Genomic DNA, 23,875 nt, shown 5'->3' with positions numbered 1-23,875 from the left:
GGTAATATAGATCCTTTATTACATCACCATAATCCAGAGGTTCCCAACATTTTTAAGTGACCAAAAAAAAAAATCATCAATAAAATAGCATAACAATGTTAACCTCAAGAAGTATGAGTCCAAAATGCATTTTCTTAAGCTTAACTTATCCACATTTCTTTCTCTGCTTAATAGGTGTTTTATTCTCAGTGACTGAATTAATGATTTTGTTTAGGATTTACGCTCTCTAGCAAATAGGTTAGCCTCAAGACCACATAGTATGTGAGTCCTAAGGAATCCTCTGATGCATTGTGAGCTGTTTGAAAAGCATTCCTAAGGAAGGTCTCATCTGACATAATTCCAAGTCCATGATCTGATGAGCTTTTGCTTAACCAAAAAGTAGGTTTACTTTTACAAAATGCATCTTAACCACGCTGTTCCGTCCATATTGTTTTGACTTTTTGAAAAATCATGGCACTTTCCCCCGCCCACCATTTTTTTGGTCATTGGTAATATAGATCCTTTATTATATCACCGTCTTCCAGAGGTTTAGGATTATAATGAGCCACATCTTGAAGAGACTGGAGATGGTGATTGCTAATATTATACAAATATGTACTGAGGAGTTTCATTTGCAGCCATTAAGATTGATAAGCCAGAGTCTATTGATAAATATTTTCTCCATTTGAAGAAAAACATGGAATTGAGCTTTACCAAACACCATCCTGCAGAGCATTACACAGATTTCACCAGTCAACCCAATACCTTGAGGCTTATGTTCCTATAAACTAATCAAGACCTAATGAGTTCTTTAAAGGAAAACAACACATTTTTTAATCTGCCTTAAATGTGCAGTATAATTTTAGCCAGATACATATTAAGTTTCGTATGGGCTTATGGTATATTTTTTTAAATAATGCTAATCAAGAAGTTTGCTGGTCTTAATACACACTTCCAAATTTGGTAGGACTTTTTTTATTTTGAAAATTTATTTCCCAGGATTTACCATCAACTGAGGAAAACCTTACCACAAAGTGCTTCACTTCTATATTAGGCCAATATAGAGAGCTTTCACTTTCTTATTATTGGTACCTACTGGCCCATTACAAAAAGACAACCAAGAGCCATGCTCAAGAAAAATGCCATGCTTCTGTAGCTCTGATACAGGAGCTGCCTGGTGGGAATGTTGGAAGGTCCATTCAGCCAACCTGCCTTGCTATTTAGATGCCCAATCCCTGCTGCTCCTTCACCACCACCCTTCTGAGGCCACTTCATGGGCTTCGCTAAAGAAGAAATACAGAACCCTTCACTCGGGTGCTTTTAGACTAGTAACATATTTGATAAATAAGATGGATTATGTTAAAAAACAAATATTCTACTTTTATATGAGAGGTTAAAGGAAAGATAAAAGGAATGAGCAAATTAAAGTCTTAGAGGAAGATTCAAAAGCAAAGCTTTAGGGTGTGGCAAAGATATGTAAGAGGAAGAAAGGAGAGAGGAGGAAGAAAGAGAGGAAGGAAGGATGGAAGGAAGAAGAAAGGAAGGAAAGAAGTTTGACCTGCAGTTGCTAGAAAGGGATAATAAATGTAGCCTCATAGGAATGAAGGGTGGGCCTTTCATAAATAACAATATCATCACCACGTGCTCTGTTATATTTTTCTAACTTTAGACATACATGGGAAAGCTGCCCTAGTAAATTCTACATTCACAGGATGAAATTGAAACAAAATCTTTTCAAGTCCTGGTCTTAGATAAGATGAACTCTAACCCTGACCAGAAGCCTATGCGGCAGCCTTTCCCTGGTGCTTTATATCTGCTCACCTAATCTTCACGACCAGGAGAGGGGTGTTATCTCTGTGTATGCCGTGAGGACCTGAGGTAGAGTGGGTTTAAATTCCCAGGGCCAGACAGCAAGCAGGTGGTAGAGCTGAAATGAGACCCAGGTCTCAAAGTCCATAAAGCCACACACACACACCTTTTACCTGAGCTGCTCTGTCCTGGGATGTTTACAAGAACATTTCTCAAAATGCCTGTTGAAGATACTGATCAAAGAATAACTGGGAGGGGTGATATGCTTATGTGTTATCATATTTTGAGACTTTCATTTACTTCATTATAGACAACATGCTTTAGATACTATGCACAAATAAGGTTCATAGATTATAGGATTATTGGAACCCAGGGATGAGAGTCAACTCTGTTGCTAAACTTTCATAGTCGATTGAAGAATTGTTTTCTTCCAGTCATTTATTCAACATAGTACAGAATCTCCCCTAGTCAGGACACTTGAACAAAGGAACTTTTCACAGGAGAAGTGGATTGCAGAAGAAGGAACCATGACAGAATCTGGATCCCCCAGGCTGTCACTAGCCAGCCTTGGAGAGGGCACTCCTGTGGCTCCTCTCAACCTATTTCCACCTTTATAAAGTGAGGCTTATACCACATCAAGAGGCAAATCTAAGAGTTTGGCAAGACAAGGTGGTGGTAGTATTTGCTTATAAATCAATTCTTGGGGGACATCAGATAGTTTATGGAGACACCAAGACAGATCAGACTTGGGGTTGGAAGGAGGCCAAGTAAAGAATCAAATACTGACAAGTAAAGAAGTGGCCAAGGCTTCAGAAGGCAGAATGAAAGCAAGGGCATGAATGACTTATAACGGAATATTTCATGCACAACAAAAAACAACTTGTTTATGGCCAATGCTTTTAACTTTTTACAGATTGAAAAACTGAGGCTTATAGTGGTGAAATAACCTGTGCAAAGTCTCAGAAGTAAGGAGACTAAGGAGTAGCAGAGCTCAGTTGGGCACAGTGGTGCATACCTGTAATCCCAGCACATGGGAGGCAGAGGCAGGAGCATCACAGGTTCAAGGCCAGCCTCAGCAAGTCAGCCAGACCCTATATCGAAAGAAAAAGGATAAAAAAGACTAGGGAGATAGCTCAGAGGTGGAACGTCCCTGGGTTCCATCCCCTCTATAAAACAAGCGAACAAACCACACAAAAAAAGAGTAGCAGAACTCAAAATTAATGGATCTGGTTTAAAACCCTGCACACCGTCCCCTCTGTTATCCTGCCGCATCTACCGGCTCTCAGTAGGAAGCTCTTACGTTTAAATAGATCTATTTCTATTTGTTATCTGTAGAAGTGAATGACTTGGTAATGCTCTCATCTATTAATAAATAAAATGGTGCTCCCTTGGGTCCGGCACATTAACGTTCACCTGTAAACCTAGTTTCTAAAGAGGCTGAGACAAGAGAATTGCAAGTTCCAGGCCAGCCAAGGCAATTTACGGAGACCCTATCTCAAAATCAATCAATCAATTAATCAATTAATTGTTGAGTTAGGGGTAGAGCTCCGTGGTAGAACACCATGAGCTTGATCCCCAGTACCTTAAGACAAACAAAGAAAAGAAAGGTGGTTACCTACACCAGAGTGCTTATCTTAATGATAGCTTCATTCTAATAGCTATTAGAAATCTAACGAGAAGAAACTCAGGAAACAAGAATACTATATAATTATCGGGGTGGTTGTCCCCCAGAAAACTCAACAACAATGAATTCCTTGATCGTCTAAAACACTCTTTAAGCCCAACCAATTCCTGTACTCATTAGTACATGAATTAGTACATTAGGCTGTCCGCTCGTGTGGTAAAACCTGCGCGTGCCATTGAGCTCTTGTGCTCAGCACACGAGGTAGAAAGTATAATGCGCAGAAGAGAAGGCCGCGTGCAGGACCACAGCGATCTCAAGGAAAAAAGACCAGGTGGAGCTCTGCTGCAGGGGAGACACAGCCACTTCTTGGAAGGCAGACCCCTGGGTATAACCCAAATTTGTAACTTTTCTGAATTATTATCATTCTTTAGGTCTCTACTCCTTTATTACAACATAAATTATCCAGGTATTTCGTGGATTTTGTAGAGATACCTCAAAGAGAAAAAAACTATCTTTTGTTTTTTTTTGTTTGGTTTTTTTGGTGCCATGGATTGAACCTAGAGGCATTCCACCTTCAAACTACACTCCCCAGACTGATTTTATTTTCTATTTGGAAACAGGGTCTCGCTCGGTTGATGAAGTCTCACTAAGTTGCTAAGGTTGGCCTCCAACCTACAATCCTCCTATCTCAGCCTCCCAAGTACTGGGATTAGAGGCATGTGCAACCACATGGGGCCTTTTATAATTCTTATTTGTCAAAATGTCGATAGCACAGTGTGAGATGTGCAGCAGCTCAGTAGGAAACTCTGTGGTGAACTGATGTTTTATTCTTTTGAGAGGCACACAATCTCAGCAGAAAATGTCTTGCTCATTGAAATTTCCAAATACAGTTAGGCTTACTTCTGTTTTTTTTTTTTTCTATTTAGTGCTTTCTTTTAAAATTATTTTTCTTGCTTAGAGAGCTTTTCCCAGAGTAGGCTCATTCAGACTGATACTTTAGATTTGTTAGGTGATTAATTTTTGGAAGGAATCCGGAACCCACAGACTTAACCACATCCCTAGCACCGCATCCTGGCCGTTGGGAGCTTTCCTGCCAGCCAGATGCCCTTCTGCAGCGCCCACCTCTTTTTTCCAGGGAGAGGCAGTGACTCTGAACCGGACCTGCCGCATCGGAAGCTGCCGGATGTAAAGAAGGATGACATGTCTGCACGGAGGACTTCGCACGGTGAGCCGAAATCAGCAGTGCCTTTTAACCAGTACCTCCCGAACAAAAGCAACCAGACGGCCTACGTCCCGGCCCCTCTGAGGAAGAAGAAAGCTGAGCGAGAGGAATACCGGAAGAGCTGGAGCACAGCCACCTCGCCCCTGGGCGGGGAGAGGCCCTTCAGGTAAGGTCTGCTGCCCCATCCCGTGACGTTCCTGGTGTGAAATGGATTAAGCATCCCAGAGCTGTGATGCAGGGTTACAAGAGGCAGCGGGCAGGTCAGAGCCTGAGAGAGCTTGTTAATAACACAGCTTCACAAAGGCGGCTAGAACTATGCCTGACACAGAGTAGGTATCCAGCAAATATTTGTCTGACTTACAGAAGTTTGAAGCCAGTTCTGTGGACAGGATGCAGAGGACACATCTGTCATCCATGTCCATCTGCGGTGATGGCCTGACTCGTGATCTTCTCAGATTAGGTATAGAAAGACTTTTATGAAAAAAGACTTTTTTAAATCTCTATACAATTTCATCTAGATACAAATTCAAATGTGCAGCCAAGGCACTGAGCATGCTTCACCATGTGTCAAACAGTCATAATAAGCCAGGCATGGTGATGTACGCCTGTAAACCCAGTACTTGGGAGGCTGAGATAGGAGAATTGCAGGTTCAAGGTCAGTCTCAGCAACTTAGTGAGACCTTCGGCAATTTAGTAATTAAGAATTACTATTTCAGAATTTTTTTAAAAAATTAAAATAGGGCTGGGTGTATAGAATGTTCCTGGGTTCAATCCTCATTACCAAGAAATAACATTTTAAATGTAAAAATGGTCATAAGTGAAAGATACATTAGATTTCTCATCTCTTTAGAGAAACAACCAGTATTCCTTAATCTCTATGTCTTTGTAGTTATGTGTTCACCATGTATTTAGTGAACTACTGTGGCGTAGGTGCTGTCTTTTAGGTTTGGGGATCCCAATGGGAAATAAGATAGAGTCCCTGCCTTCAATATCCTTGTAATAAAGAAAACTTTCCAATTGTCCACCTTTACAACCTATGATGATTTCTGTTGAATGACATTTTGCCAGAACTTTTAATTATTGAACAAAGCTAATGAATTTTACTTTTCCAACTGAGAAAAATTTTTTTTCCTTTCAATGTCAACTTTGGAATAGATCTTAATCCATGTCTATAGCATGATGTATTCTATGAGTTAACAAATAGTTACATTTAATTCTTTTCACATTACCAGAATTACGTTGTATGCTTTGACTTTTTTAAATGAAAAGTGGTCTCAGAATGGCTGGGAGATGACACACAGTCCGCTCCCCGGGCCAGTCTGTTAGTTTGGTAAACCATATCGCCCAACTCACTAGTTATCCTGAAACGATAGAGGAAGAGGGAAGCGAAGTGGGGTCTCCTGATGAAGAAGACCCCGTGGGCCAGACAGATCCCGGTGAGTTAGAGTTACCGGACCACAGCGGGAAGGACCAGCCTCCTGCAGAGGGAGCTGCCGTAGCACCAGCTCCCACGTCTGAAGACAAAGATGCTACGGAAATTCAAAAACGCAGGCGGCTAGAGCAAGCTGGAATCAAGGTCATGCCCGCGGCGCAGCGCTTTGCCAGGTTAGCTCTGCAAGCAGAGGGCTGCCTGCCTGGCTTCCTGCATGCCCATGGGCTTGGACTCTGCCCAGCGCAAGTTGGACTTGCCACCTCGTTTCCCCAATTCCTGCTTGTCCCGTTGTGGCACTCTTTCCTACTCTGAACAAACAAAAGTAGATAGTAGTTTTGTCTTCGGGCATGTCTCTGCTAAGTGTTTGGTTGTTTTCCATGCAGGAAAGGGCTGAGCTCCGCTGCTTGATCTCAATTTCTCCCAGTCCCTTGTTCTTGGGGCCAGTCATTTGTGGCCTGCAGGATTCACCTAGCAATAACTTTTTACTTTCCTACTATTCAGGGCTTGTTAACTTTCATACTACTCCTAAATGGCTCATTATCTCAGTTAACACATTCCTAGAAAATAATCATTCTGTCGAAGTGGAGAACATTTTAGAAAGTGGAGAACATTTGCAAAGATCGACTCCCTATCTTTGCCTTAAGGGAGTAGTAAGGAGGATTGAATTTATTCATCTCCTTAGTTTCTGAAGTGTGTGGATTCAAAAACAAAGAATAGAGTAATTCTCTTAATTGTAACAAAGCTGCCAGTGTGTGGTCCCTGTAGCTTCATATTACCCATGAGATGGAGATCTTCCCCAATCAGGCACAGAAGACGAAGGTTGGACAGTTTTATGGAGTGTGTTGAGAAGTTGATTCATTTTTCTTATAATAACCACCATGATCCTAGCAAATAACAGTGCAGCCAGCATTTATGGGACAAACGGACATTCGTGGCAGTCTGACAATTGACATTCCTTTGCCAAGTGCTGTTCCATTTAATTCAAAAAAATGGGTGCCACACTCGGTTTGCCGAAGAGGATCCGGGACAGTAGGTGGCCTGCAGAGCTGGTCAGCGCTGACCTGGTAGCCAGGGCCCACTGCTTGTACCACAGCACCACATCTGCCTCCCACACTTTTGACAGAACAGTTTCCATTTCTCTTTACAACTCCACATGTGGTTATTTCTGTGGTCCAGGTCATAATTGAAATAGCCAGTGCCGACTTACACGTATTTAATCCTAGAGCGGTTTTGTATTGATAAAAAGCCAAGGATATAAGTCTTCCCTGTCTGTGGTATCCCACAGATAACCGTGCCTGTTCTAAACATATACATGCTTCTAGAAAATTCTAACACAAATAAAAACACTCATAGAAAATTCTAATGAAGAGTTAGTGTCATAGAATCTTTGTTTAAAAAAGAAATGCAGATAGATTCAAAGGACTTGTCAGACACAGGTGTTTTTTTTTTTTTTCTCTATCCCTTCAACATCTCCTTTTTCCAAAGATAGGGCTAGATGCTGAGGATACAAAAATGAATAGTATCCCGACACCATGACCTGTTTTTCAGACTTCTATCTTTAAGCCCACAATAAGAGCACGTACTAAGTGAAGCACGGAAGAATATGAGTGTACAAAACAAAAGTCATCTTTACATCTCTGACACACAAGCCTTTTTGTCATTTCTGTGAAGACCCTAAGCCAAAATGTACCAATGACAGCATCATCTTTAGAGTCTCCAAAAGAGTGGGAGGAGATGTCCTGGGAGCCACATCGGGCTGACTGAGCACACACAGGCGTGATGAGGATGTAGAGAAAAGAAGTCAGGCACGGGGCAGGGATTCCGTGAACATCCTGTACCACATCAGTGACTGCGAGGCTTATTTTGCAATAAACATTGAGCTCTTTGATAAATAAAACATTGAGCCACCTCACATAGAGTATGAGACAGGGAATCCTAATTAGTGAAAAATGTAATTCTGATTGATGTATGTTCCGTTAATGTGGTCCACCATACTTCCAACCATATTTCCTATTATCTGGCTTATGTATTTCACTCAAGTTAATTTTGTGAAGCACATATTTGTAGGATAGTTGATGTCATACCTCAGATCTTCTAACTGAGCAGGTTCAGGAAAATTTGGCATATTCCTAGAGAAAATGCCCCCACGACTGTTCTAATAACCCAGAATCCATTGGTCAGATATTTCAGCTGCCAGATTACTCATAAAAGTTTTACACATTCCATGCCACCAGCCTGGCATGTCTGTTTTTGTCGCTTCTTTGGCAAGCCACAATGGAGTTAAGAGTCATTCTAAGTCTGTCCACATTTTGAGTCCTGCTTTTAATGTGGCCAAAAGTCTTAACTAAAACAAAATGTGTAGCACGAAGAAGAAAAGGATTCTTGGTGTCTGGAAAATAAGGTCATAAATCACTGAAATGCACAGATGTCTCTCAAAGCTTTTTAACCTCAGTGTCATGTTCCGACATCCAGATGAATTCTGGCCATAGCATCTTTGGGCTGAAGAGGGGCCCAGGATGCTCCTTGTGGCCCATTCTCAGCTGGGAAGGTATGTCTGCAGAGATGAGAGAAAAAGCTTGAGACCCGTGGTGTGCAGCAAAAATAGCAAGGCTCTATTTTTAAGCCATTTTTTTTTTTTTTGCTTCCCAAACATTCTTGAACACCTCCTTACATTATTTTAAAGACAGTCTGCAAATAGGATCAAAGGTGCGTGTAATTCCATTTTCACATGAGGTTAGAAGCCTAAAAATCCCGGGCTTCCTGTAAGACAACATATTAGAAGGAAGTTCAGCCTCAAGGACAGAGCGTAAGACTTCTTAACAAATGTGTGGCATATACTTATTAGTTTCCGCTGAAGTAAAAAAAATAAAAGGATATAAATTACTTTTTTCTAGCTCACTTTATGATTGTGTTAACTTAATTACCTACCCCCCTCCAAATATAAGACTATGCCAAAGAATTCAGGATCTCTTTTTTTAAGAGGATAAATTAAGAACCGAGATTCACTTTCCTTGAGTTAAAATGCCATGGAGATTTGCATCCTCCCATTGGAGAAGTAAACTTTTTTTTTAACTGAATTATAGGTTCCACGTGATTGTACGTCTCTTCTAATTGTTTTCATATGTTTCAGCACTCAGTGTTTTCTGCTCGTCTGTGAATCTTCTCAACCACATAGTAATTAATTACATAGTGGGGGGTTGGGGGAGTCTCTGAGGAACAATAGACATTCTAGAAACCTTCAGAGGAAGAGCAGACGGAGCCAAGTGCCAGACACGTATTCGTCCGTATCCCTCCTTCCCAGATGCCGGTTCCCTGCTCGTGGCTGCAGAGGGCCTCGGGTCCTGGGACCAGCCAAACACATAACACACACCAATCTCACTCTAAATTAGCTGCTCTGCCTGGAGACCGGTGAACAGGGAGGCTGGTGGTGTTGCACACAACATTCCCAAGAGGACGAACAGGCTTTTCTGGCGAGCCCAGTGTCTTTCAATAGAACAAGCTGACAGCCACACTGAGCTGCCTGGTTATGCATTGCCAAGCGAAAGAAAATGCCAGCTCTTCCTTAGCTTAAATCATTATCTCATTCTCTTTGAAATATATAAGCCTTGGAAACTTCGAGACAAGGGCTTTTTCTGCCCTGTCCCCTGCATTGTGCCCATAATCTCTCCTTCCATGATAGCCTTACTTGTTTTAGATGAGGCTGGGCAGGGTTTCCAGGTTGGAAACCAGGCTTGTTCTCATCACAGGATGGGACCATGTTCCTTCTACATGAGCTGTATCCACCGAGCAACCTCAAAGCCCCGCTTTCCAAAGCAACTCCTCTACAAATCACTTGAAGGAAATAAAAATGTCTGACCTCTGCATAAAAATGAAGCCAGACAGCCCAGGCTTTCCCCTCTATTGATTTAAACACACGACGTGCAGATAATTTGAACTGGAGACCTTCATATTCCCTTCTGCAGAGTGAAATCATAATTCCCAGCTTACAGTTTTCCTGAACCAAATGTTAGTACTTCTGAAATGTACTAGCTGCTCAGGGACTTGTAGTTATTAGACAATAAAGTAAACTATATCAGAGCTTTACAAAGGTCCACCAAGAAAAATACACTAGCACATGATAAAAGTCACTGGAATATTTTGGTAAGGAGATACCTATAACTATCCCACAAACCTGCCCTAAGCATACCACTTATTATTTTATGGCTGGGAGTGCTAGAGTTTGTAGCATTATTTTTTCCTCTGAGTCTGCCCTGATGCTCGATGCTCTAAAGTTACAGAATTCAAGCAATTAGCAAAAAAAAAAAAAAAAAAAAAAAAATCATTCATTGCTTCTGTTTTTCAAGTGGGCAGGGAGTATCTTTAAGTGGTCAGTGATATGGAAAGTTGTTTTTATAGAAGGCCACATATCTAAATTGAGATCACTTGAAACAAATCCTGCCTCACTGGGCTTTTAGCCTACAAAGAAGCACCAAGGGAATTTGGAGCCCAGCTCGGCTTCCATGATGTATAAGGAACCAGATTCTCCCTGCTCAGATTGGCATCTCAAGTTGTCAGGACAATTTGCATAAATGCAGGCTTTTTATTCTAAAGATTTCTTTCCGAGCTGAAGCCCAGGAGTCCTAGCCAAAAAGCAGGAAGAGTGCCACTCTTGAAGCTAAGGATTCAAGCTGAGGGTCCATGCCCACACTGGGTAGGAGACCATGGGAGATGTGTGCTCTTCTGTGGAGTGTAGGTTTGAAAGAACTTTGTAAACTATAAGGTGTTGTACAGATATGGTTAGTTAGAATTCTGCTATCGTTAGTCCTGACTGAACATTTTGAACATTGCTGTTTATAACTACCAATGCAAATCACAGCTTCAGTCTAAGTAGGCACAAGTCACAGGATCCCTTTATTTAGTAATCAAAGTACTTCCCTTTCTCCTGCTTCCATAGTAATGATAAAGTTCGTTCATTCTCTCTCTCTCTCTCTCTCTCTCTCTCTCTCTCTCTCTCTCTTTCTCTCTCTTTCTCTCTCTTTCTCCCTCCCTCCCTCCCACCTCCCTCCCTCAGTATGATGTTCTACTTTCAGAACTGTTCTTGGCATGGTCATTTATTTAATGAATAGTCCAGTGGTTTATTCATCATCTCAGAACAGGACCTCTGGAGCCAGGCTGCCTGGGCTTGCTTTTTTTTTTTTTTTCTTTTTCTTTTTCTTTCAGTTCTAGGGATGGAACCCAGGGGCATTCTACCTCTGAGCTACACCCCCAGACCTATTTTTTATTCTTTATTTTGAAATAAGGTCTCACTAAGTTGCAAAGGGTCTCACTAAGTAGCTGAGTCTACCGGCGAACCACAGTCCTCCTGTCTCAGCCTCCCAAATGCTGGCATTACCAGGGGTTTGCATTTTAACTTAAGCACTAGCTCTTTGACCTCAGGCGAGTTTCTTAACCTAACCCAGTTTCCACTTGATAAAATGGGGATGATAATAATGAGGACCTTGATGGTTAGTAGAAGGATTGAATGAATTAAGCCTCTCAAGGAATCAGAGCAAGCAGTATGCACTCCAGCACTGTTAGCTACCTGCATTAGCACCAGTGTGTCTTTTACATGCATTTGAAGAGATTAAGTCAATCACCTGTCCTTTTCCACTAATCGCTTTTTTTAAAATACATTTTTATTGGTGCATTGTAATTATACGTTAGAATGAGATATAAAGTGATCAGGACATACAGACAGACAGCACTTAGTGTGTTTGTGGTCATGGCCAACCAATATTGGTTGGCACTTGCCAGACATGTTAGCCAAAGCGGCAGGAGCAGAGAGTGAGATCTTTTCCAGGAGGAACCAGGAAGGTGGTCGCACATTGGTTTTGCTACTCAAAGGGCAGGATTTCACATTAGAAAAATATACTTATTCAAGACCAAAACATTGCCATGACCCCCACATTCCATGTTTTCAATTTCCCTGAGAACAGTGGTTACCAATGAAAGGTTTTCTGGGCATGACCTATGATGCTTTGATTTTCAAAGTCCGGTGGAATGAGGATTGGCTGCCACTTTATGACAACGACTTCCTCAGGAAGAGAGGGGCAAAGCAACAGTACGGTCCAACCAGCTGGTGGAACCAGACACAAGATTCATTGCTCCTCCTGTCCTCATTCCTGAGATGAGTTTGTCCTTTGAGGATGAAAAATTTACTCTTAATCTGTTCTCAGAAAGCTCATACAGAGTGGGTGAACTTTCTTTAAAAGTCAAGGTATTTTCTTTACTTTTCATCTCTATGAGCTGAGAAGACAAATGATGAACAAGGTTTTAACACTTGGTTTTTACTTAGAAACAAGCCTGGTCCTATGAGAAGGTGGAGGGGAGAGGGGTGTGTGACTGCCACATCAGGCACAATTGCTGTGTTCTCCCACACCCTGGGACACAAAAGAAAGTGGAAAAAGTCCTAAGGCTTACTGTCTGATATCCCACTATTAAACTGCTTGCTTTCAGCAACATGAAGTTCCTGCTTCAAAGAGGCCCTCGAGACCCCTTTGAAAGTGGGATTCACCACAGTAATAATTTTAAACCATTTTGGCAAAAAGTCTTACCACAGTGTACTGGTCGTTTCACGTATAACAAAGAAGCGCTGGAGTGGAAAGTCCTGGGCACAGGAGGGGAAGAAGAAGTTGCTACGGGGAGGGTGCAGGCACGATACGCTTTGATGCGTTGGGTCCATCCTAGGAGTGGTCTCAAACTATTCCAGATGTTTCAGGTTGGCTCAGTTTGGCTAAAGGGCTTTCCTTCCACTTTGCCATCGGCACATTCCAGCTGTGTTCATTTGTTTCCCCCAGATCAGTTTCTTGGTGGCTCGGTGTGTTGTCCTGTCAGTCAAAAACCAAATCAGGTACCTACTGGGTGAATAACCAGTGCACTCAGGAAGAAAGACCAGCAACCAAGAGCTGCTTACTTTTTCCCAACTTCATGAAAATAATTTGGATTGTCACTTCCAGAGCCATTTAGGATCCTGCTTTGCTGGGGCTAATAGAACCCTGCAGTTGAAATGAATTTTTGGTATTGCTAGTAGCTGGCTAAATTCAAGGCTTTAAAGCCACCCTAACTATGCTGCAACTCTGGACTAAAATAATAAAGCAATGCCATTTGAACTAACAATACCAAGAGAAATTTTCACTAACAACGCCATTGTCTGCCTGGAGATGGGGATTTAAGTTCTGGGTAGGGTGTGATCACATGTGGAGTTCCATTTAATTTTGCTCTATCAGTCCAAAGCAATTAAGTGAAGAGAAAGAAGCTATTCGTGATATCATCCTTCGCAAAGAAAATCCTTTCCTGACTCACCAACATGGCAAAGATTCAGAGTCAGAGGACGAAGTTGCCTGTCGCCTGCCTGACCTTGAGAAAGATGACTTTGCCGCCAGGAGAGCCAGGATGAACCAAGCCAAGCCCGCGGTGCCCCTGAATCAACTCCTCTATGGGCCTTATCGGAAAAAAGACACAGAGAAACTAGTCAACAGCAAACATCTCTCACAGGGAGTCTCAGAAAAGAAAAGTCCAGAATACAAAAGGTGTGCATCGTGTGTGTGTGTGTGTGTGTGTGTGTGTGTGTGTGTGTGTGTGTAAAAGAGAGAACAGAATTAGGCAAAGGTGATTTGTATCTTGGCCTCGCTTCCTCTCTTTCTGGGCCCAGTTACATGCACCTCGCCATGGTGAATTACTTTGAAGTAGAGCTCCCCATTCCCCAGACTCCCCTGGTGCCAGAATGCACATGCCAGGGAGGCCAGTGGCCATCTCCATAACAAGCCTGGATTCACCAAAGAAATACCGAGTTCCAGTGTGTGGATGCACCAAAACAGCACATCACCACAAATGTGCGTGCAGGTTCCTTAGATTGACAATATTGGCCAGATAGACCTGTGATCTTATGGCCTTTCAGAGAACAACCACCTCGCGAGGCTGCTTCCTTCAAAGGAGGCAGAAAACATAGTTATTCGCTTTCTGTATGCTCTTTTCTCTTATTAGCAACTTTAAGATGTATGGGGTAGGGAAGGCTCACTCTCTTGTCTCTCGAGCCAGCAAGTTTACCTAGATGATGGATATTTTCCATCAAAAACACTCTTCAAACATAAAATACACTTTGATGTGTCTGATCATGGCATTGTTTTCTTCCCCCAACTTTTCTCCTAACATCTTAGTGCAGGTTGAGCATCCCAATCTGAAAATCCCAAATGTTCCAGAAGCCAAAGCATTTTGAAACCTTGCATGATACTACAAGTAAAAAATGCTATACCTAACCTCATGTGACAGGTCACAGCCAAGATGCAGGTGCATTAAAAATATTGTATAAAATTACCTTCTGAGGCAGGTGTGGTGGTACACATCGTAATCCTAATGCTCGTGAGGCTGAGATAGGAGCATCCAAATGTCAAGCTCAGATGCAGTAACTTAGCAAGACCCTATTTCAAAGTTAAAAATAAAATAGGGCTGGAGATGTAGCTCAGGTAGAATGTCCCTGAGCTCAATCTCAAGTAAAAAAGAAAAATTACCTTCAGGCTATGTCTCTAGGGTGTATATGAAACATAAATGAATTTGGAGTCTAGACTTGGGCTCTATCCCCAAGATATCTCATTACTTAGGTATGTACAAACATTTCCAAATATGAAAAAAATTGAAATAAAACTATTTCAGGTCTCTAACATTTTAAATAGGAGATAATCATCCTGTACATGTTGAAATAAATTAGGGAAAGGAAAATTGTAGTGAGATTGCTGAGGCCAGTGATTTTTGTCCTGGGATGTGATGTCATTCAATAGTCGGCTTCATGAATCTAAACCTGCAGGGTTTGTTTTGTTTGTATTTTTCCTCACCAAAATCAGAATTAGCATCTTCCTTATTTTTATACACATCATCTTCTTAGAAGTTTTGAAGTCTATTGAACTCAGAAGACTGTTACCATATCTGTGCTTTATACAATGAAAAAAATGGTTCTTTGGACAGAGATATTGAGCTCAGTGAAGAGGTAGTGTTTGTTGTTGTTGTTGTTTGTTGTGTTGTTTTAAGGAAGCACCAGGTACAAACTCAGAAAAGGTCCCTGGAAGCAGAACAAGGATTCAAGCAGAGAAAACCCAGCTCCATTTTCCCACAGGACACATGATAGATTCAGGAGACTCTGCATCTGTGTTCCCTGTTAGCATGCCTTACAACCAGCCGTGCTTGGAGGACCTTGCAGTGGGAATCATTTTTTGCAAGTAAAATGAAGACTTTTGTATAACTGACTAATATCCAGGTATATTGGCGGTGATCAGCAGTTAGAGTTAGGAAGATGAGTAGATTTAGTGTAGCCCTTTTTCCCTTTCTCATCCATGCAATTCGAATTCCTAGTATTTCTGGCTGCATCTGTCAGTTGTCACTTGACCTGTTTGGGGGAGACAACTCTGGGTTCGGAAAAGATCATGACATGTCTGGAGAGCATCAAAGAACTGATGGAACAAATAAATAAGTAAAGAGGAGTTCCCTGGTGGCTCTTTGCTATACCGTTCCTTGATCCCTTTTCCCAGGTTAAAAAGTAAATAAAAAATTCTATCGCCATCCTATTTGACAAGGCTCTGCACAGGCACCAAAGTATCTAGGGAGCAAAAGAGTACTGCTTGGTTTTCTGGCTTGGATGATGTTTTGAAAAAAAAATAAAAGGCCTATTTGTGTATGTTTTTGAGATTTTTCCATTTCAAGAAAACTAGAAGTTGACTTTTGATGAGATGGATTATTTATGCACATAGATATCGCAGCTAATGTTCAACATTCTCAGCTAATGTTCACTTTTAAGTAGAACAATTGAAAATATCAGCTTAACACAAAGAAGGCAGATTACTAACACAAGAAACAAATAGTTATTGAGTCTGCAAACTCAGGTAAGGAGCATATACTCTCTTCTTCAGGGTACAGTAGCCTACCCTGAAACTTTCTTCAGAATTCACTTTCTGGCAGTCATGGGTTTATGGTTGAGAGGTTTCATATGTGAAAAACATTCCAGCTATCTCCAAACTAATCCTAGAATTTGGATCATGTAGAGCTCATTACTAACATTTTACTTATGTAGTAAAAAATAAATAAATAAATAATCCGAGAGTGCTAAGGGATTCAATCAGAAAACTTGAATTCATTACAATAACTTGAATAGTGTGGGAATTAGGCATCATTACTGTCAAACTAAAATCCCATTACCGTTCTTAATAGTTCTTCGGTGACTCTGGCTTTTCTTCCTAGACTAAACTGGAGACTGTCATCTGCTGTGGGGAAGAAACTCTGTCTCACTGCAGCATTAGAAAGGCGGCCTACCCAGGCATGGTGGTGCACGCTTGTAATCCCAGCATTCCAGAGGCTGAGACCAGAGGATCGCGGTTCGCAGATAGCCTCAGCTACTTAGCGAGGCCCTTTGTAACTTAGTGAGACCCTGTTTCAAAAATAAAAAAGACTAAAAAAATAGGGCTGGGAGTGTAGCTTGGAGGTAAAATGTCCCTAAGTTCCATCCCCAGTACTGAAAAAAAAAAAAAAAAGGGCAGCCTAGATGAAAGTAATCACAGCCCCAAATGGCTCCATATTTTCAAGAAAGGGAAAGGTGCTTCCATCCTTTTGTGCTGTCTGTGGCCTCTGAATTTCCACATTTGTCATTGTTTATCTGCTCTTCCTTGATCCTAATTTTTCTGATGATATGGGGGCCTGGATCAAATTGACAGAAATCAGGGCCAGAGAGAAGAGGTGAAGTCAGCAGTGATCTGCATGATGCGAGCTCAAGAGAATGAACCGGTGGGAGAGGGACTCGGGAAGGTCCCAGACCTCCACAGGGATGACCTGGCCCAGCGGAGAATCCAGGGCAGCCTCGCCCCTCACGCCCCTCACCGCGAGGCTCCGAGCTTCGTCACGCTCTCCAGCATTACAGAAGCTGACCTGCAGACCTGGGAGAGGCTCAAAGTGTCAGGAAAGTCGAGGTGTGTCCATGCCCCTCTGGCCTCTCTTCCCCACACCCTGGCAGTGCTATTATTTAATGTTGAAATAATCACATGCCTAGCCTTTTGTTTTTAATTGTGATGACTGGCCAAAATCACAGCTTCTAGATATCAGCATGTCCTACTTGAGATGCAACTTAGAAATACTAAAAGTCAACAAGCCACTTTAGCAGAAAACAGCCTCTTTTACCAGCCGACTTCCTATGAATGGTTATTGGTTTTGCTAGACTTGTTTTATTGTAAGGATTTTAAACTTGATCTTTAAGTAATTCAATTATTCCACCATGCCTATGATTTTCTTAGGACATCATTTATGATGTTAGAATTGATTATTTGAGAGTGATAAGCACTTAAAACACTACTCACCTATGCACAACAATGCCAATTTCTTCATTGGATTGTCTAATGGAAAAGCAAGTCTTCTCTAACCATAGAAATATTTTTTTAAGCAGCTAGCTCTGTGTTTTAAACCTCTTACTGATTTGTACTCGCCTTAGAAATCTTTGAGACTTATTTCTGGTCTGAGTAGGGATGTAGAAGCTCAGCACATCTGTGCCCCAGAGCCTTCGCCACAAATCAGTGCAGAGACGGCCATCCGCGATGACTTGGCCAGCCGCAGAGCCAGGGCCTACACGAAATCGTCTGGGCCTAGGCAGAAGTTTGTGCACTTTGGGCCAGTGACAGAGATAGATCAGCAGAAATGGAAGCGGCTCAGCATCGGCAAGGCTGGGCCTAGGGACGATGTAGAAGAAGCCGTCAGTCATAGCAGCAAGATTCAGACTTTCTCTGTGTCCACTGACTCAGCGGCTGCCTCCAGCTTAAACAAAGACCAAACACTTAATCCACAAAAGGACAGCAGGTATATTTCCACCATCCCTGTATAGGAATATCTACATAGGAGTCATGGCTGCTTTTAACAACCTTGCTGGGGTGGGGGGCTCTAGCACTGGGGTGGAGTGTCTGTCTGGCATGCATAAGGCCCTGGGTTCCATCCCTAGCACTACACACACACACACACACACACACACACACACACACACATACACACACACACCAAAAATTTTCTGAAGCACATTACACAAACCCCTGGAGATAAAATAGTTTTAACAGACTTTTTTGTTGAAAAGCAGAGAAGTCACTTTGAGGGACCCCTGGAGGGAAGTCTGTGTGTAGAGTTAGATGGCAGCCATTCATTTTGGGTTTTGTCATCTCCAGAATTGCTGCCGGGGAATGCCAGTATTCTCTGCGAATGAGTCTTTTTCCCTCGACTGCATTAAGATTCATTTTATTAGTTGAAAATATTGAATGAACATGAGCTCAACTTTTGAGGCATCCAAGTAGACACGTTAAAAAATAGCCAGGCGTGGTGGCGCACGCTTGTTATCCCAGCATTTGAGAGGCTGAGCCAGGAGGATCGCGGCTCGCGGACAGCCTCAGCTACTTAGTGAGGCCCTCCGTAACTTAGTGAGACTCTGCTTCAAAATAAAAAATAAAAAATAGGGTTGGGTGTGTAGTTCAGAGGTAAAATGCCCTGGGTTCCATTCCTGGCATTGCAACAACAGCAGCAACAACAAAAGGTCTCTTCTCTCCTTTAAGCTTTAAAATTATGTAATAAATCTTGAGCGAAAAAAGACTCCTATTTGAAGGGTGTAGGTCAAGTGGTATTTTGTGGATGAATCCCTGCTCAGATTGAGAGGAAGTGGCTTATTGGCCTATCACTCCTTCTTCCTCCCTGAAAGTCACCCAGCTGTTTGAATTCCCGAGCCTTCTTCTTGCTGGTTCAGTTTGGGCTGGTCTCTCTCCCATTAAGCAGGTACAGGACAACCCATGACTGTGGGTTGTCCTAGGGACCTCCGTCTCTGCTGCATGGTGGGAGAAGATGCTCACGGCATCCTCTCCACGCTCAGCCCTTGCACTCCAAAGAAGATAGTGGTGGTTCCAAACTGGGGGTGGCACCAAAGAAGAGAATAGGCTACAGATATAAGCACACCAGCTACACACAGCAAGGGCTTCAGAAGCCCATGAGCCTCTGAAGGAAGTAGGAAATTACTGAGAAATGCAGCCTCAAGGTCTTGAAGGCCGTGAAAGCCATCACCCAGCCCAGTGGTGACGGGAACGCCCGGCTTGCTTGACTTTCCTTGGGCCCTTGCCCGGGTTCAGATTCCCTTATCCCCGTCTCATTGTGTCGCCCTTACTAACCTGCCTGGGGAGCGAGAGCAGCAGAACCATCTCAGTGGGTCAGTCTCAACCAACTTCTTTCGTTGACTCTGTTCATAAGCCTTTTCCTCTTCTCTCTTGCCATCACACTTCTCAATTAGCAATAGGATAGTGAATTCTGGCATAGATGAGAGTTGCAAAAGGGCCTCACAGCTGGCTCCTGCACCAGAGTCTTCAGAAGAGCAGGTCCGCGGTGTGGGCGAGTGCCCAAGGAGGACAGAGGAAGGTGAGGAGCCGTTGTCCTGCCCCCCCGGGAGGTGATGGATGTCGAGGGCAGGCCCCTGGTGAATTCTGTCCAGGAGTAAAGCTGTCCCCTCTGGCTCTAGTTATATCCAAGCAGCTGCCCCAGAATGGCAAAGAAGAAAATGAAGGAGTCAATCAAAGGGATTCTGAGCTGCCACTGAAGGCAGAAAGATCAGAGGAGCGCAGCGAGCCACCGTGAGCTTCCTGCCTGAACCCCGTGGTGTGCTGCCTCTGCTGTGTGTGGCTGGTGTGTTCCCCCAAAGAGCTTAGCATCCCAGTACCCACGGGGTGACTTATGTAGCAGAAGCAAAGTCCCTTGGAGGAATGTGCCCATCCCAGGATCACAGTGCTGCTGCCGGTGCCCTCTCTGGGTAGAGGTTTTAGCCTTTGCATGTGGCTAGGGAGCGGCCAAATTTCACTCTCAGCAATTATGAGAAGCAGAAAGGGAAGGTTCCCCACGTGAGTACTAGCTGGGACTCCCTGCAGAGCTTCTCTGTGCTTCTGCCTCTGTGGATGCTGGCTTCGACTGTTTTAATGGCAATGAGTGACCAATGAGTGATGCTGCTGAGTTATCTTTAGCGCTAAAGTGGCCTTGACTGGCTGGACTGAATGTTGCCCTAGGGCATGTCCTCTGGCCCCTGAATGCAAGACCTCGGAGACAGAAGAGAAATCAGAGAACAACACAGGTCCTCCCTGCAGTGGAAGTGAACTAAAAGGCCAAGAAAAGGTGACTGATTCACAAAAAGATGACATGATGACCAGGAGAATTGGGATGTCCCCTAGACACACTGGATCCAACCAGAACCAGTTCCTTCCAGTTCCATTTGCAAAGCAGAAAGAGGTGGAGGAGTCCGCCCAGGGTCCACCTGTGGACAGGAGCGATCGGAGGTCAGAAGGTTATCCCGTGTCTTCGTGACTTTGCTTCTCGTCCTGAGCCTTGGCACATGCTTTGAGTGTGTAATTAATACAGCACAGGGCATCAACGCCACTCACCTGTATTGCCAGCAGAAGCTGAATGATTAAAACCTTTTTCATCTGCCAAGAATTTTTTTTTCTATTTTGCATGTAAGCAGGTGTGGAAAGAATAGTTCAGTAGTGGATTTACCTGTTAAGCTTTCTTTCTAATGTTCATCTGGTGGGCAGTGTAAATTGGAAATCCTGTTTCTTCCTGGCTTGCAGAGGAGCCTTTGGGTAAAGTTGTTAAAATACTTTTTGCCTTACTTGACTCTGATTCCAGGCCAAAAAACATGAATGCTGCTTACAAGATTTGTAATTTAACTTTTTAACATTAGCAAAGATTCATTGCCTTGAAGAGATAGGATTTTTATTTCACACTCTGACTTGACGAAGAAGAAAATTACGGAAATAATAATCCTGTGGCTCAAGATCCTGTGTATTGAGGTCTTGGTGGCCATTTAATAAGAGTGATATATTTCTTTGTTTAAAGTGTGGTCTAGCTGGGCATGACAGCACATGCTTGTGATCCCAGCTACTTAGTGAGGTCCTTTGCAATTCAGTGAGACCCTGTTTCAAAATAAAGAATAAAAAAGTAGAACCAGGTGTGGTGGCACACGCTTTTAATCCCCATGTTAGGGAGGCTGAGACAGGAGGGTGATACAGGTTTGAAGCCAGCCTCAGCTACTTAGTGAGGCTCTCAGCAACTTAGTGAGACCCTGTTTCCAAATATAAAATAGGTCTGGGAGTATATCTCAGAAGGAGAAAGCCTCTGGGTTCCACCCCCAATACCACCAGAAAAAAAAAAAAGAATAAAAAAATAGGGCTGGAGGTGTCATTTGGAGGTAGAAAGCCCCTGGGTTCCACCCCCAGTACTACATTAAAATAAAAAAAAAAAGTGTGGTCTGCCTGACCAGTATTATAGAGCCAAGAAGTAAGGAATGCTTTACATCGTAATGAGCTCACCATAAAATAGGAAGTAATGGTCCTTGAGGGTGGCGGGTCAGAGGCAGAGTGACCAGCAGGGAGAATCTTAAGTAATCCCCAAATTTGAAAGTCACCGTCCTAACCATCAAGTTACTAGAGCAGACCTTGGAAACTTGATGAATTCCTGTTACTTCTATCTGTTGCTCTATTTGTGATTCGGAAAGAGTCCTTTTTCTGTTCAAATGTGAATGAATAGTTAGAAGACAAGGAGGTACAGTCAGATTAACTCTGGCATGCTTCTGTGATTAAGCCAGCATATACCTTGGGAATGTTCTCTTTCAACAAATAGCTATTGAGTAATTACTATGTGTAAAACACCAGACTGGGTGCTGGGAAAGAGACAAGCTGTAAAATCATACCTCCCCTCAATTAAGGAAATGCTAGCTTACCATGTAAAGACATATCACAGCTGAGTATCAAGTCTGAAATGCTTGATTAGTGCTGAAGTTACATAAATGTAATCAGTAAATCTCAGTGATCTGTTGTCTAAGTATCCCTGTCCTCAAAATTAAACTTTATGAACTGACTGATTTGGGGGGGAAGGATGCTCTTGCCAACTGTGACAGGCACCCGATAGTACCCTATAGTCTATTGACTCACCGACTTTGCATTTTTAAAATCTCCATATTAAGCCGGGCGTGGTGGCGCACACTTGTAATGCCCGCGCTTGGGAGGCTGAGACAGGAGGATCAGGCAGATTCGAAGCCAGCCTCAGCTGGTTTAAGAGACCCTGTTTCCAAATAAAATATAAAAAAAATAGGTCTGGGAGTGTAGCCTAGAGGTAGAAGGCCTCTGGGTTCCATCCCCAGGACTACCAAAAAAAAAAAAAAATCTCCATATTAGTGATTTTTTTGGGTGTCACTTGCCTTTACTTATTTGTTTTCTGCAGCCTCAAAAAGCCACATGAAGCCCAACCTCTAATTATCTTTCCCTTACCCACAAAGGCAATTCTGAAGTTTTTGCCCTTTTAAAATTATTTTTAATTTTTATTTTTTTTGTGTGTGTGGTACTGGGGGCTGGAACCCAGGGGCTTTTTACCTCTGGGCTATACCCTCAGTCCTGAAGTTTGTGCCCTTTTAAAGCTAAGAAAATAGTCTGAGAAGAAACTCCTCAGGTGCACAGGTGTGTAGTAAAGGGGCAAAAGAAGGTTATCTTCAGATCTCATGCTATTCTTTTCAATTTCCCCAACATCCAATAAGTATTCAACAAATACTTAATGAGGACCTACTCTCATCACTCTCCGAGGAACCAAAACTGAAAAATTCCTGCCCCCATGAAACTTAGATTTTAGTGTAAACCTCTACTTGCTGGCAGAGATGTCCTTGAGACCATGAATTATTTTGTGTAGAAACAATTTAAATATATTCTGTATGTAACAGCAAAACTAAACCTCACAAACAAAATACTGTGTCAAGGAAACTGAACTCAAGAATACATAGGATGGGTCCTTTTTTGATAGAACAAAACACTCCATGCTAAACTATGAGTGTGTTCAGTTTGTGAAAATTCATCAACAGTTTTTGTGTATAGTAGGCATGCTTTCTCTATGCATATTATAGACCAATAGAATGCTAACAAAATATCCAAAGACTCAAAAAGCACCTATTAACAGATTATTTCTCCATTGGCTATCCATTAGGAATAACTACTCTGATCTCTTCCAAAGATAATTTAGAAAACACTGTATGTGATTAATGTATTCCAGCAGGCTACTTATCAACTGGGAAACATTTTCCAGTATTCAGAATTCATATTCCTCATGCATTCTCACTTGATGTGAAAAAATGCACTGGCCACCTGTTATTTTATGCCAGTGATTTTGGAACGTTGAAGATGTACTATCCACTTTAGCACCTTCTGAAATTCTCCCCTGAAGAAACAAGATACGGTTCTTACACTGACAGAAGCAAAGGGTTTGCAAACCTTTTCCTTGCCTAGCTTCCCCATGGGGATTTGGGGTTTTGCACGGGTACAGCTGCCTTCTCTGTGATTGGAATCATTATCAGTGGATGCAGACTGTTCTAGAATGATAAAAATTTGAGAGAAAGGTAAAGATATTTGTATACCGATCTATTCTCACATGTTTTCTCTAAGATTGTGGAAAGAGACCTTTAGAAATTATTCCTTTTCCTGTTCATGAGCTCGGGTAATTTCTTGCTGACAACCTCAAAATATAATTTATTGGAACCTGAAAGCAAGACTTATTTCCTTTACTGCAATAATTCTTTGTCCGCCTCAGAACACAGAAGTAACCAGCTTTTCAGGTAATAGGTAAGGACTGTTCCTTGACGTCTGCCTTTGCTAATGGGATGATCGTTTCCAGAAGCTGCATTTTTAAGAATGTACTTAAAAGATGCCTTTCAGTGTTCTGATTTTTTTGTCTGAACTGATTTTTTTTTGTTTCATCAGATATATTTAGAATTAAA

At 42.4% G+C, this 23,875-nt stretch overlaps 1 protein-coding gene across 1 annotated transcript in view; it reads left to right on the top strand.

The window, feature by feature from the left end:
- The window catches only part of LIMCH1 (LIM and calponin homology domains 1), a gene marked incomplete at both ends in the record, with an annotated part of 360,621 nt that overhangs the window by 274,076 nt on the left and 62,670 nt on the right, over window positions 1-23,875 (top strand). Inside the window, 8 exons of the mRNA XM_080697252.1 lie at window positions 4,548-4,800; window positions 5,991-6,239; window positions 13,311-13,613; window positions 16,779-17,030; window positions 17,578-17,907; window positions 19,373-19,491; window positions 19,592-19,703; window positions 20,130-20,396. Coding sequence (XP_080553378.1) covers window positions 4,548-4,800; window positions 5,991-6,239; window positions 13,311-13,613; window positions 16,779-17,030; window positions 17,578-17,907; window positions 19,373-19,491; window positions 19,592-19,703; window positions 20,130-20,396 — 1,885 coding nt within the window. The remainder of the gene's footprint in view (window positions 1-4,547; window positions 4,801-5,990; window positions 6,240-13,310; window positions 13,614-16,778; window positions 17,031-17,577; window positions 17,908-19,372; window positions 19,492-19,591; window positions 19,704-20,129; window positions 20,397-23,875) is intronic.

This window comes from Muscardinus avellanarius (genome assembly GCF_963383645.1).
Source record: "Muscardinus avellanarius genome assembly, chromosome: 6".
Taxonomy (NCBI): Eukaryota; Metazoa; Chordata; class Mammalia; order Rodentia; family Gliridae; genus Muscardinus; species Muscardinus avellanarius.
This window is presented reverse-complemented; position numbering and strand designations above follow the sequence as displayed.